The sequence below is a fragment of the Pinus tabuliformis genome, chromosome 4_2 (genome assembly GCF_031772625.1).
Source record: "Pinus tabuliformis cultivar Carrire ecotype Pingquan chromosome 4_2, CPIR1, whole genome shotgun sequence".
In the NCBI taxonomy this organism is placed as follows: domain Eukaryota; kingdom Viridiplantae; phylum Streptophyta; class Pinopsida; order Pinales; family Pinaceae; genus Pinus; species Pinus tabuliformis.
Window position 1 is genome coordinate 1,081,244,737 of NC_142304.1, and position 12,921 is coordinate 1,081,257,657.

General features: G+C 39.8%; 1 protein-coding gene across 1 annotated transcript in view; it reads left to right on the forward strand.

The window, feature by feature from the left end:
• Window positions 1–12,646, forward strand: part of LOC149173395 (putative nitric oxide synthase) — a 206,512-nt gene extending 193,866 nt beyond the window's left edge. Inside the window, exon 7 of the mRNA XM_089426682.1 lies at window positions 12,536–12,646. Within this exon, the coding sequence (XP_089282808.1) occupies window positions 12,536–12,646 (111 nt within the window). The remainder of the gene's footprint in view (window positions 1–12,535) is intronic.
• The last annotated feature ends 275 nt before the right edge of the window (window positions 12,647–12,921 follow it).

A 12,921-nucleotide genomic window follows, 5' to 3' on the forward strand; every position in this document is an offset into this window, starting at 1 on the left:
CCTCGGTGCAAATACAATGACAAGTATTCAATGCAATCACAGTGAAAGAAGGATGACTTGATGGAGGGAGTCTAGACTAGTTTGTAAGGGTCATGGTCGCCTTATCTTGAATCTAATGAAGGAAGAATTTTGTGACTGGGTTTTCTCCTCGAGGGGGGTTTTGCCCTGGTAGCGTGCCTATATCTTGAGTTCTCTTTTACTTGTTGCTTGGCATTAATCTTGATGATAAGAAAAGATAACTAAGAGATCAAATACTAATAATGAAAATATCACTAGTTAATGTCATTAAGAAGGAAAATAATTTAACTGCCATCTCCATCGATTTTCCAACAAAATTAAAGAAAGAGCATTACTCTTCAATAAAATTAGGGCACAATTTAGCATAAACTAGAATCAATTATTCCGTACATTAGACATAGAAAATAAATCTTTAACAATTAAGAGTACTTCCAAGACAATGTAAAAGAAACCCATCCATTAGACCAAAGAATAGCTCCAAAGAGTATGAAAAAATCAGCTCCAAAGATAAAAAAACATCCAAGATCGATTATAATCCACAAGAAAACAACTGCGAGTTCCTCTAAGGATGCTGAAATTCCAAGATGAGTTGATCCTGAGAGATCAAATGAAATATCTCTAATATATGTGTTCCACTAAGTCTAATTTAGCCTACAAGCCCCTCAAATCATAAAATAATGGGCAAAATATAAGCAAGGTCACAAGACAACCTTGTAGCTTTGTAAAAACACATAAAGATCTCCACAATTGTGAGCCAAAATGAGCAAAGGCTGACACCATGCTAGTGGATTTGCCTTTTAGGGCATGAGCTCGGTTCCTCAGGTGCCAAAACAAGTGTAGAGGGCTTCTAAAATCAAGTTCTAGGGGCTGGCCCCTAGATCTTCGTAAAAATCGTCATGTGGACCCTAAATATGGGTTTGGGGCACAAAACTGGGTTTCATGGGTCTCCAAGTGGTGTAATCTCTATCTTTGCTTCAACATTGAGGGCACTGAAGATGGTGATAGCCCTCCCATGACTCAAGATATGAGACAAACCTCATCTAGGCCTTGGATCAACTACTGTAGTACTACTAAGCTGACTTGGGGCATGCTGGTCTAGGTGCATCATCCCGTAAATAATATAGGGAAAAGTGTAGAAGCTCTGTGGGTGTTTGTTATGAATATAATTCACAACAAAATAAAATAAACATAAATAATGTAAATGATAAATAATCAAATAATGATTATGTTAATTACAATGTTCCACGGGGACACATCCCCCAGGGTCGGGTGCACGCACCCCTCGCACCCCACGCACCTGGGACGTGGGGACGTCTGGGGAAACGTTTCCCCAGTGTGGGGGACGTGACTCTCCAAAAGGGGGACGCCTAGGCGTCCCCTCTCAAAATGGGCTATGCGGCCCCCCTTAAATTTGCTTGTAAACAATGATTTATGACGGAAAGCGTCCCCCCTCAAAATGGGCTATGCGACCCCCCTTAAATTTGCTTGTAAACAATGATTTATGACGGAAAACCTAGTATTTGACCATATTTCCCTACTAATGCTATGCAATTCATGGTAATGCTAAATTCTTAAAGTAAAAGTGACATTCTCCTTAATCTTCATTTTCATCCTTTTACCTAAATTTTTAACATTACCATGAAATGACTCAGGATGTTTGAGAGTGGTTCCGACCTCATTGGATTTCATATGGAGAGAGTAGAATTTTAGATCTCACTCAAAATCCGGCAGACTTAACAATTTTTCAAGAATTTAGGATTTGATGGATTGCAATGTTTCCATTGTATTTTGTCATGTACAAGGGTATGGAATTAGTATTTAATCAAGAGTACCAAGCCCTCTGTGTATTTTAATGTGACTTTTAGACTCATCACTCCACTGTTTTTGAGTTTTAGCTGTATCAATTTTACTATTCCAGACTTTAGATTTCAATATCTATTATAGTCTATTTTTCTTAGTACTAATTATATTCTAGAATGATGAATGATGAATTTAATTTTTAAATCAATTTAGAATCTAGAATGAGGAAGTTAATTTTTAAATCACTGTAGATTCTAGAATGTTGAATAATGAATAATGAATATGGATCAGAGTATTTCATTATTGAATCTCGTGGTCTATGGATGAATCATGTATGTATTAGTAAGGATGATGAGTATGGATCAATGTATTTCATTATTTAATTCAAATATGTATGTATTATGGTATTTATGCTTTCATTATAGAATATGGATTTGATATATATATATATTAAAAAGGAAAAAAATTATATACCCCGACGTCCCCCTTAAATTTCCCTAAAATTTGAGGGTACTCCCACACGTACCCTTCGTGTGTCTCCCCGCACCCGCGTCTCCCTGTCTCGGAGTCTTGGTGGAACATTGGTTAATTAGTCGTCAAGTTAAGTGAAAAGGCATGTGTAAAAGACATGCCCAAACGTGAAGGGACACTTGCCTACTATATATGCGGGTCTTTGTTATGAATATAATTCATAACAAGTAAATAAATAAAATAAATGTAAATATTAAATAATCAAATATTGGTTATGTTAAATAGTCATTAAGTTAAGTGAAAAGGCATGTCTAAAAGACATGCCCAGTCACGAAAGGACACCTGCTTAGGTATATATGCAGGTCCTCATTGTAACATTTTACATCACTTATACAATTTTATATATAATAAATTATTATTACAAATACCTCGTGTATTTTTACAATCAAGTCAACAAGCTATCAGTTTTTATGCTTCAGTGGTATTAGAGCTATGTCGCACAATATAATCATGTGGGTCTTTGAACGTTGTTCGCCGCACAATGTGCCATAAGATGATCATCCTTTGAGATATCTGCATAGGATGATCAATTGTTGATCTAAGATATTCTTTATATGATAGGTGACTGCATGGATGTATTGTTGATATTTGAGATTATTATTGATGAGCACATTTGGATGCTGCTTCAATATGAGATATGCCATGATATCTTGGATGAGAGGTCCATAGAACGACCGAGGTTGAGTACGATGATGCTAGCATGGCTAGCTGTGAGACAGGGTGAAGAAGCTCCTTAGAGAGCTATCTGAGCACGATCTGGATATGACATGGATATATTGTGATGACAAAGAGTGGGATCTGATTGGCAGAAAACCCCGTATATATTGTTGGGAATGAGATACTCTCATATATTGAGACAGTGCAGCTGTTCGAGACAAGCTTAGGCTTGTGATTGACACCTCCTTGAGAAGGAGGATGATTATGGTATCCCTTTGTGATTTATATGATTATTTATGATCTAACATGATATTTGATTTGATGTCCTGTATGAATAGGAAACAACTGCTATTGAGACAAACAAATACCAGATTTGAGTATGATGAGAGCAATGCTGATTGAGGACACTGAGCCAACTCTTCCTCCTTGTTTGAGCTCCCAGGGTGAGGAATTGAGATAGAGGGCTCCTGGGGTTGAGGGAACTCTAGACAATAGGGTATGACCCCTATCTGTTACCCATATGGTTGGAGATGCTGCTCCCCTATCTTCATAGGGTTGGAGAATGCTGCTCCCCTGTCTGGTCTTTGCAGAGTATACCCTAGTTGGCATCATACCCACAAGCAGGGCTTGTCGGGAATATCGCTCCCCGTTTGGCCAACAGGTTGAGAGTGTACTTGGGGCGTACAACCCAAGTCGATTATGATGCAGGTGTTCTACCACATGACTATTCAGGGTCATCTATGGGAAGATCAGTAGGCCATAGGATGGGTTGAGATAACCCTATGCAGTTCCGGGTTGAGATTGAGCTCCCCGATGTGATCCTACTTCCTAGGGTTGAGATGTGCTCCCTTATGTGTTTGGATATCCTATTTCTCGGTATGAGGTTGTAGATGTATAACTCCCCCATGAGATTCCGGGTCGAGATGTGCTCCTCGATGTGGTTCCAGGTTGAGACGTTCTCACTGATGGTATGCTCTCCGATGATGATATAGATTGTAGATTTAGCTCCCTGCCGAAATTCCAGGTAGTGGGCCGATGGACAGAGGGTGGTAGATTGGGCTCCCCTCCGATGTCAAAATTCTTCTTCTTTTAGATTCGAGAATGTTCAACATGTGAGCAGATGCCAGAAACAATCAATATATAACTAGGAATAAGCAAGGGATAGATCGAGATGTACATTGATGATTTGTGATGATGAGATACTTGAGATGGTCATGGCATGACGACTACATGACAAAGATGATCAATGACGATACGTGATGACACTTGAATGGCATATTGGTCGATGAAGAAATATCGACAGGTGGAATTCTCCCTAGTTGAGAGGGAGTGTTAAAATTATGCAACTGCGGTCAAATTTCACTTTGGGCAACTCATATGATGAAGATAATAACTGCAATAGATTCCTCTTTTCGAGAGGACCAAAATCGACCTAAATATCACCTCATTTGGACAAGCAGATTTTGGTTTTTGAATTTATGTTCCCACTCATGTATATTGGATCAGGTCAGCCCTATGCATATGTACAATTGGATAGGCCAGCCTCAACATCAAATGGACCTTCATGGAAGCCTATAAATAGAAGAGACCTTAAGCTCATTTGGATACATTGATCAAGCCATCTTCTCTTCTCTTCTATTGTCTTGGTTCGCACAAGTCTAACGGAGAAAGTTCGCACAAGGGTCCGAAACTACAGGGTTGAAGCTCGCATGGATCTAGGGTTTCAGTTTCTCGGTCGCTAGCTCGTAACTAAGTATTCTCGTCCCTGGAAGCATGCACAGAATGTTCAAGGGTGCATTTGGGAAGCCTTAGACGCTCGCACATAAGCCTGAAGGAAACATCTAGGGTTCTGAAGCAAATTAGACAGTGTTGGTCCCCAGATGCACGCACAGAGTGGTCAAGGGTGTGTCTGGGAAGTCTTAGATGCTCTCACATAAGCCTGAAGGGAGCGTCTAGGGTTTCTAAAGCAAATCAGACATTGTTGGTCCCCAGTCGTTCGCACAATGAGGTCAAGGGTGCAACTGGGCAGTCCCAGTCGCTTGCACAGTAGCCGAAAGGGAGCAACTAGGGGTTTGGAGCAGTTCTATGGGTGTTTCTGCCCATACGCACACATACAGTCTTCCAGGGAGCGTCCGGGTCAGACACAAACGCTCACACACAATGGCTAAGGGAGCATCCAAGAAGTTTCAGTCGCTCGCAGTCTGCCTTGCTGGGAGAGTCCAGGGTCTTGATCTAGGGTTTGACAGTTGCCTTCAGTGGGCTTCAGTAGTCTGATGGATAAAGGGTTTCTCTCTGATGTTCTGTAGTTTTGTAGTCTGCTTCTGTTCTATAAATCTCTGCTGCAAGTTTATGTATTGGGCTCATTGTACTCTCTGCTGAAACATTTTATGATGATCTAAGAAGAAGAAGAATTTGCAAGGGTTTTCCCCATAGTGGGTTTTGCCCTGGTCTCGGACCAATCCTGGTGTCTCTATGTGTGCATGCTTTTCTTCTATTGTTCCTTTATGTTCCACTGCATTGATGATAATGATGTTGTTCTTTCTACATAGTTAAATATGCTGATAAATAATGATGTAAATTTGAGTGATGAAATGATGATATGGGGTGAACTTAATGTGTTAATGAAGAAATGCAATTATCTAAGCAAAGAACAATATGGCTCTAAGAAAAATTAACATGTTCCACATAAAACTGAAGTTTGCACAATTCAGTCCAGTGATAATAGTTCATCACAAGTTTCTAGTAACCAAAAGATTCCACAAAAGATTGATTTAGGATGGTCAAGTCCATTCTCAGTTCAACAATATTATTTATCACTCAAAGGATCATATCGTCTGGTATCAACGAAGATGACAGTTCCGAGACGAGAAGACATTCAAAACAGAAAAAGAGATCAAGCATTTTCATCAGTAAGCTTTGAGGACAAAGCTTTTTGGAGAGGAAGACTATGTTATATATATATATATAGAATAATACAAATAATGTAAATAACAATAATAATGATTAATGATTAATTAACTAATAATTAGTAGCAAAGAGGCATGTCTCTAAGGACATGACTATTTGTGAAGAGGTACCTGCCTAGGTATATAAGCAGGCCCTCACCCTCATTGTAATCATCTCACTTGTATTCAAATATTCTTATATAATATATCATCTATCCCATGATGGACATTCTTATATTCTAGACATTCTGAGTTTTTCGTTGCGTATACAAACTTTGTTTGTTACATTGGTATCAGATCATATTGCTGAAGTATACGAACTTTGTTCGTTACATTGGTATTAGTGCATTCCTTTGAGTATAGGAACCTTGTTCGTTACATTTAACTGACCTGAAAATTTAATTTATGCAAAAAATTAATGTGGACTAGCAGGGTATTTTATTCGAAACTCAAGATAATAATCATGTAAATAGCTCAAATTGTTTGATATGCACCTTTGGTAAGAGGCTGTTTTGTGCATATGTATTTGCTATCCTATGATTGCAAATATGGAAATTGCAGAAAGAGCACAAAAAAACAACAAGAAAATCCCTTTACAGAGCCATTGCAGAGTGCCTACACACTCTAGATTATTGAATTAGGGGTGGGGGAAGTGAGGAGAGAAAAAGTATGTCAAGTTTATCTCTTAGGGAAAATGAGGAATTTTCTATCTGGGTTTGTCTAGCCAATTTTGTAGATAATTTTAATGTGATGCATGGTTCATTTGGTCAAAATTTTACCCTGTTTCGCTGCCTGGAACCCCCATGTGTCATTGGGCAACCTTTGACTGCCATTTTCTGGATGATGCCTTCACAGTTTGGAAAAATTTCCATGCGGCACGTCATCGGTATTTTATGATGAGCAATCTAAAAAGATCTGTTACATCCACAGTTCTGCCTACCAAGCTTCTACTTACTTGTCTATGTTGAATTTCCACGATATTGGGTCTAGGATAGAATCTTAAAATATCTGACGCTACCAAACCAAGAATCTCAATAGAGCTACTTTGCAGAACGGAATATAAACAATAGTATATCACACATGCACAAAATATAGACAACTTTTTATATTTTTCAACCCAACTTCGTTATATTAAACAACATATAATACAACAGTCTAAGGCTCCCATACCAGGGATAATGACCCTCATACATCCACTAGTACAAGATACAAACTGGGGCTTGGTGTCAGTACGTCGATGACCAATCTGCCCTCAACAAGATAGTCTGACCATTTCGCTGATGTAGTGTGCTCTCTCAGCTCCTCTCGGTCGTACCTTGTACCTTCCTGGTCCTTCGGTTCCCAATCTGCAACTCCTGCCTCTATCAATGCTCCACGTCCATCTGGCCACTGAACCTCAGCTATCCAATCTGCTCACTAGTTGATCGTTCGTCCATCAACGCATCAACACATCGAGACTCCTGTCGAGTTGTTCATAGCTCTACATGTGAACAACTCTCTACTTCCCATTGCTGCTCCTCAGCTACACAGGGACTTCAACCCACAATCGTCAGGTCCTGTGTTGCACTGATGAAGACCAACACAGGGCACAGAGGGCTGCCACCTATCGCTGCAAGATGTCCATCTCCCACAATGAACATGGGCTAGGAGGATTGCCCATCATCTGTTATAGAAGTCCTTTTCCACACGCAAGTCTCGGGCTCCACAAAATGCTCTTCGCCGATCAAACCCTTGAGCTCCAATAACTTCCTCTCTCGCAACTACCTTTGTCCATCAAGGTGTTGCTCACCAGGCTCCAACTTGGACACTAACACGCTATCCTCCAACAAACCATAAGTGGCCAATCCATGTTCACACTTGGTCCACTCTCACGCTACCCTTCAACAGTCCATGAGTGACCAAGTCCACGTTGTAACATCTGCACCTAGTTAGGGCATCCCCACACCTAGGAGACCCTTACACACGGCTGCCAACAGACTTCTCCACATCTTCCCTTTGCTTTGCAATAGAGGAGCTATTGCACAAATCTAGTCTCCAAACTTCACTGTGAAACTACCCACTGGTTAGGGTTTCTAACATGCCATGTCAGCCCTACCTCCTTGGCTTCCATAGGCTATAATAACTCTGTCCACACTAGGACACCTACATCACTCCATAGTGGGATTTGCTCCTAGTTGGAGTTCCTTCATGCCCAAGGCAACTCCAACAAATGGCTCCCAACAAACTGCAATGTAGACTGATCCAAATCCGGTCAAAACAATGACCCAACGCAAGACAATTTCTGTTCTCTAAGTTTGTCAACTACCACTGTCATTCACTGCATCAGGTTAGGGCACCTAGCATACCACAATAGCCCTACACACAGTGACACAGTCCCTTGAATCATCTGTGGCTCCCTTTATTTGCTGCGGCCTTCGCTTGGAGAGGTCTCCTCCTTTTCTGCTGCTGTTTTGGTCATGAACAACCCTCAATCCACCCTACGCTGCCCTGTGACAATGTGCCACAACAGCTTTGGCTGCCTCTCTAATGGTCTGTCCTCCCTCTTTTTGCCACAGACTGCTCCAGCAAGGCTTGCGGCATACTATTTCAGGGGTAAACTACCCACAACAAACCCTTAAACATTCCAGACTTCACTTTTGTACCTCAACCCTCCTTCCCTGCAATTTTGGTCACCAAAAGAGACCCAAAACAATCCTTTCTCCCACGCTGGTTAACCCTCCTTGTTGTGGCCTAGAACATAAGTGTCTTTCTCCTTGTACGCTGCCTTGTGATGCACAAATGGATGAGGAATAAGCCTCATACTCACCCTCTATTTATACCAAAGAGAGGGGCTCCAAAACGTCACATTTTAGGGTTGTCCAGTTGTCATGAGCCTAACATAACCTTAGGCCGACCTTGACACTTATGGTGTCAACCCCAAAATTACATTCAAAAATTCATATCTCCACTTCTACAACTCGGAATTTGACGATTCTCGAAGCGTTGGATTCTCCTTTCCGCCCTCTATCGTCTCATGCCATCACATGTAGAAATGTGCTCCTGGAAATGCCCAAAACACGATTTGGTGCAAAACCCCAAGCTTGGGTTCCAAGCCCACAAGCCTACTTGTGGTGCTTTTCCCTCCAATCCCTGAACCCTAGGGCTTGGAGTACCTCCCAAACTACACAAAAATCAACAGTCTAATCATTCCACAAATCTGCTCATTATGTTAAATCAACATAGATAAGCAACACTAGAAACTACTATGAGAACATACACTGAAAATCAAGTCTACATGTACATAGTTTGGACAGGAAAATGCACTTTATATATACGAGACTGAAATTACAAGTACATATGAACTTGTTGGACACTGGTACACTATTTCCTATATGCCGCTTATGACAATCTAGGACACTCCATTTGCGTCGAAAGCCTAGCACTAGCATCCACCATCAACAACAAACCCTAACCAACGAACATGACCTAGCAAAAGTCAGGACATCACACCAAGCTACTCTTAATTACTTGAAAGGCTCAACATCAACCTATCATCAACACCAAAAAGCCACCCTTGATTCATCTCCTAGTTTGCCTCACATTGGCTCTTCAAGCAAAGTGCTTCATACCTCCAGGGTTTTTTTGCCACAGACCTTAAGCTTTTCTCACACAAGAACGTCAACCCTATTATTTCAAGTCTTCTCTGTATTTTGCCTCCCACAGAACCTAGTGTTGAAAAATCTAGGGCAAAGATATTAAGTGATTTCTCTTTAATTAGTAACTGCTTGTGAGAGCTTTTTACTTCTTTAGATTAGGATCTTCCTTTACTTAGGTTATTAGTGTTCTTCTTCATCAAACAGCTACCAATGCATGAACATAAATAGACAAGAGACACGGAATGTAGGCTATCAGCCAGGGCCAAAACCTCTCACTCTTTGAGAGGAAAACCCGCACAAATTCTTCTTATAGAGATTCCAATTGATGAATACCAAGACCACGACCCTTGACCTATTTGCCACTCCAAGACCAAGACACAAGTTCTCTTGACAGTCAACCTTTTGCTCCTTTCCTCTTCTCGATTCCTCTTCCACTTCGACCTTCTTAGCATCGAGACACTATCACCACCAAGATCTTCTTACTGTGGTAGTACTGAGATCTTATTCACTGTGGTAGCACAGAGATCCTTTCGTTGTGGTAGCACCGAAATCCTCTTGTTGTGGTAGCACCGAAATCCTCTCACTGTAGTAGCTCTGAACCCTTATCACTGTGATAGCACCAAACTTATTTGTTGTGGAGGCACCAAGATATAGCACTGAAACATTTACTGTGATATATCACCGAAGTTCTGCCTTCTTGATCTTCACTGTAATCCGCTTTCTATCTCAGAAAATTATGCAGAGAATATCCCTGTGATCTATTCGAACTTCACTCTGAAATTATCCGAAATTCTTTCTGCAATAAGGTCGAGTTTCTGTACCCTTATCTGAGCTCTTTCACTGAATTTTGTCTCTGCAATTGTCATCCAAATTTCAGAGGTGATCGAACTGCTTGACTGTGGAATAGGCCGAGTTGCCTATTTATAGTAGTCTGTCCATGTATATTAGTCGACATGACCATATGAAGAGTTGTGTCTCCAATTTAGGTGAGCCGACCTGAGTTCTACATTTCATCTTGAAGCTGACTTGAAGAAGGATAACTTGTGCTTGTCTTGGAGGGCTACTTGACAATCCTATTGACTTATATACATTTGTAACATGCCCAAGAAGGGTTCTTCATACATGACATTGACTCTATTTGATTTTTATGACTAGATGACAAATCCTAAAGGCTCACAATGGGAACCATCTAAAAATAGAATTCCTTGCTCATGAAACCCATGAGGCAAGCATTACAATAATAATTTTATTTTTCCTCTTTACATCATTTACATAAAAATCACAATTACATGTCATTATGAAGACTGAACCTTAGTTACACTTTTCAACACCTAGTGCCATCCTCCCTGGCATCAGAGCAAGTACAAAGACTCAAGAGATGTTCCCCATCAAGATACAATGATTTAATGCATTCTCTTCTACCATGCTTATTGTCCATTCTAGGGTTTGTATCCCACAAAGCCTGGGTCTTCTTCTCATGAATCACAGAAGCAGCAGGACCTCTTGATAAAATTACAATGAAATATCAAGAATACATTAGCATAAGCTCTAAGTGTTCTTTAATCAATGAATTCCATGAGATAGTCATATATTCTTTGAACGTCACTGAGCATTTGAAGCCTGAACAACTGTTTTGAGCTTGCAGTTGCAAGGCATAATCCTTCACCCTCAAAGTTGTAAAATGCTTCTATTCACAACAGCAGGGTTGTGGAGTTGTGGGCGAGACAATGTTGCTGGGGCAGTTGTAACACATTATAAAGTTGCAATAAAGTTGCAAAGCTGATGATACCTTCAATTTATGGTTGTGAAAAAAGAAGTCTGCTGGTTGCAACACTTGTTGCAGGGATGAAGATGATGCTGTTGAGAATTCAAAGACCTGCAAGTTCTCTTCATGGTGGCATATAATGTGCAACACATTCTTGCGGAAACCAAAGTTCTGGATCAATATATAGGTCAAAAGACCAAATTGTGGAATGTGGAAAAGAATCACAACCCAAGCATGAATGCGTTGGTCTGTTGTAATACATGATTTTAAAATAAGAACTTTTACAAAATTGTTCTGTAGTATTTCACGTATATGCACTCTATTGTGATTGTCTTCATATACCGTTTGATTCTTGTTCTGCAGACTAGGAGAGTGAAATTATCGTACAGAGAGAAACTCAGTTCCCATCCACCTTGTGAAATCCTTTAAGCCATAAACTGAAAGCCCTTTGAATATCCATGTTCTGTGTGAAGACAATAGAAATGTCAAATTTCAGATCATGTTATTTTACTGCTACTTTTGTTATGTTTTGGCTCTTGTTTTAAAAGGTTGTTGCCAAGCCAGCCTGAGTCCTGACTACATAAATAATTTTTGTTTGTTCCTGTTCCAGACTTCATTTGTAGCTTCCTATCGTAATGAATCACTTTTCTTTGTACAGTTCATTGTTCTTGGATATCAAAATTTCTTCCTTGCTTGCACATGAGTGGATTGCCTTTAAAATTACTAGGCATGTATGCACAATATGGTTGTTGCGATAAACTTAGATATATTATATATGGCCACAAAAACATAAGCCAGAAACAAAAAAATGAAAACATAAAAAATATAAAAGCTAGAATAATCCCAACAAATACATAATAATCTCGTATAAAACCCTACCTATAACAAAATTTGTGTTTGATATTCCACTGTCCAAACACACCACATAATAATTGAACAAAACGAAGACAGCAGTTTCCTACCCACTCCTCTTATTTGTTGAATGTTTTTAACTTTGAAGTGCAGTTAATCTTTTATCGTTTCAAGGATGTTTCTTGTTCACTGAACTTATTTTAATTCCATCTGTTTCCCAGCTAGAGAATGAAATTGTAGCACCAGCAACCTGCACCTGTTCTGTTCTGTCTTGACATTATGAGTTGTTAGCATGAGTGATTTGCACTGTATGATGCAATAGTTATTTGCAGGGGTCTGCTAATGTGGGGAAGTCGGCATTCATCAATGCTCTACTAAGTAAGAATTTCTTCCTTTATCTGCTCCAGCTTGTGCTTTGCTTTTATTTAAAGTCTCTGCTTTAAATCAACTGCATCTCTTTTTGACTTTCACATTTGTTTTAAAGAGCATATTTCACTCTATTGAAATATGATAGGTTCCATGATCAACCAAATAACTCCACACAAGCAAAAGAGAGAAGAGATGTCAACAATATATGGTGGGTAATTAATATTGAAAAATACCCTAAATAATACGTTGTACAATCAAAGCATATTATATCACATATGGATGAATCTCAAAAACTCAAGAGATAGGAAATACTCACCACACCTTAAGAGGAAAGAACTCCAATTCGATA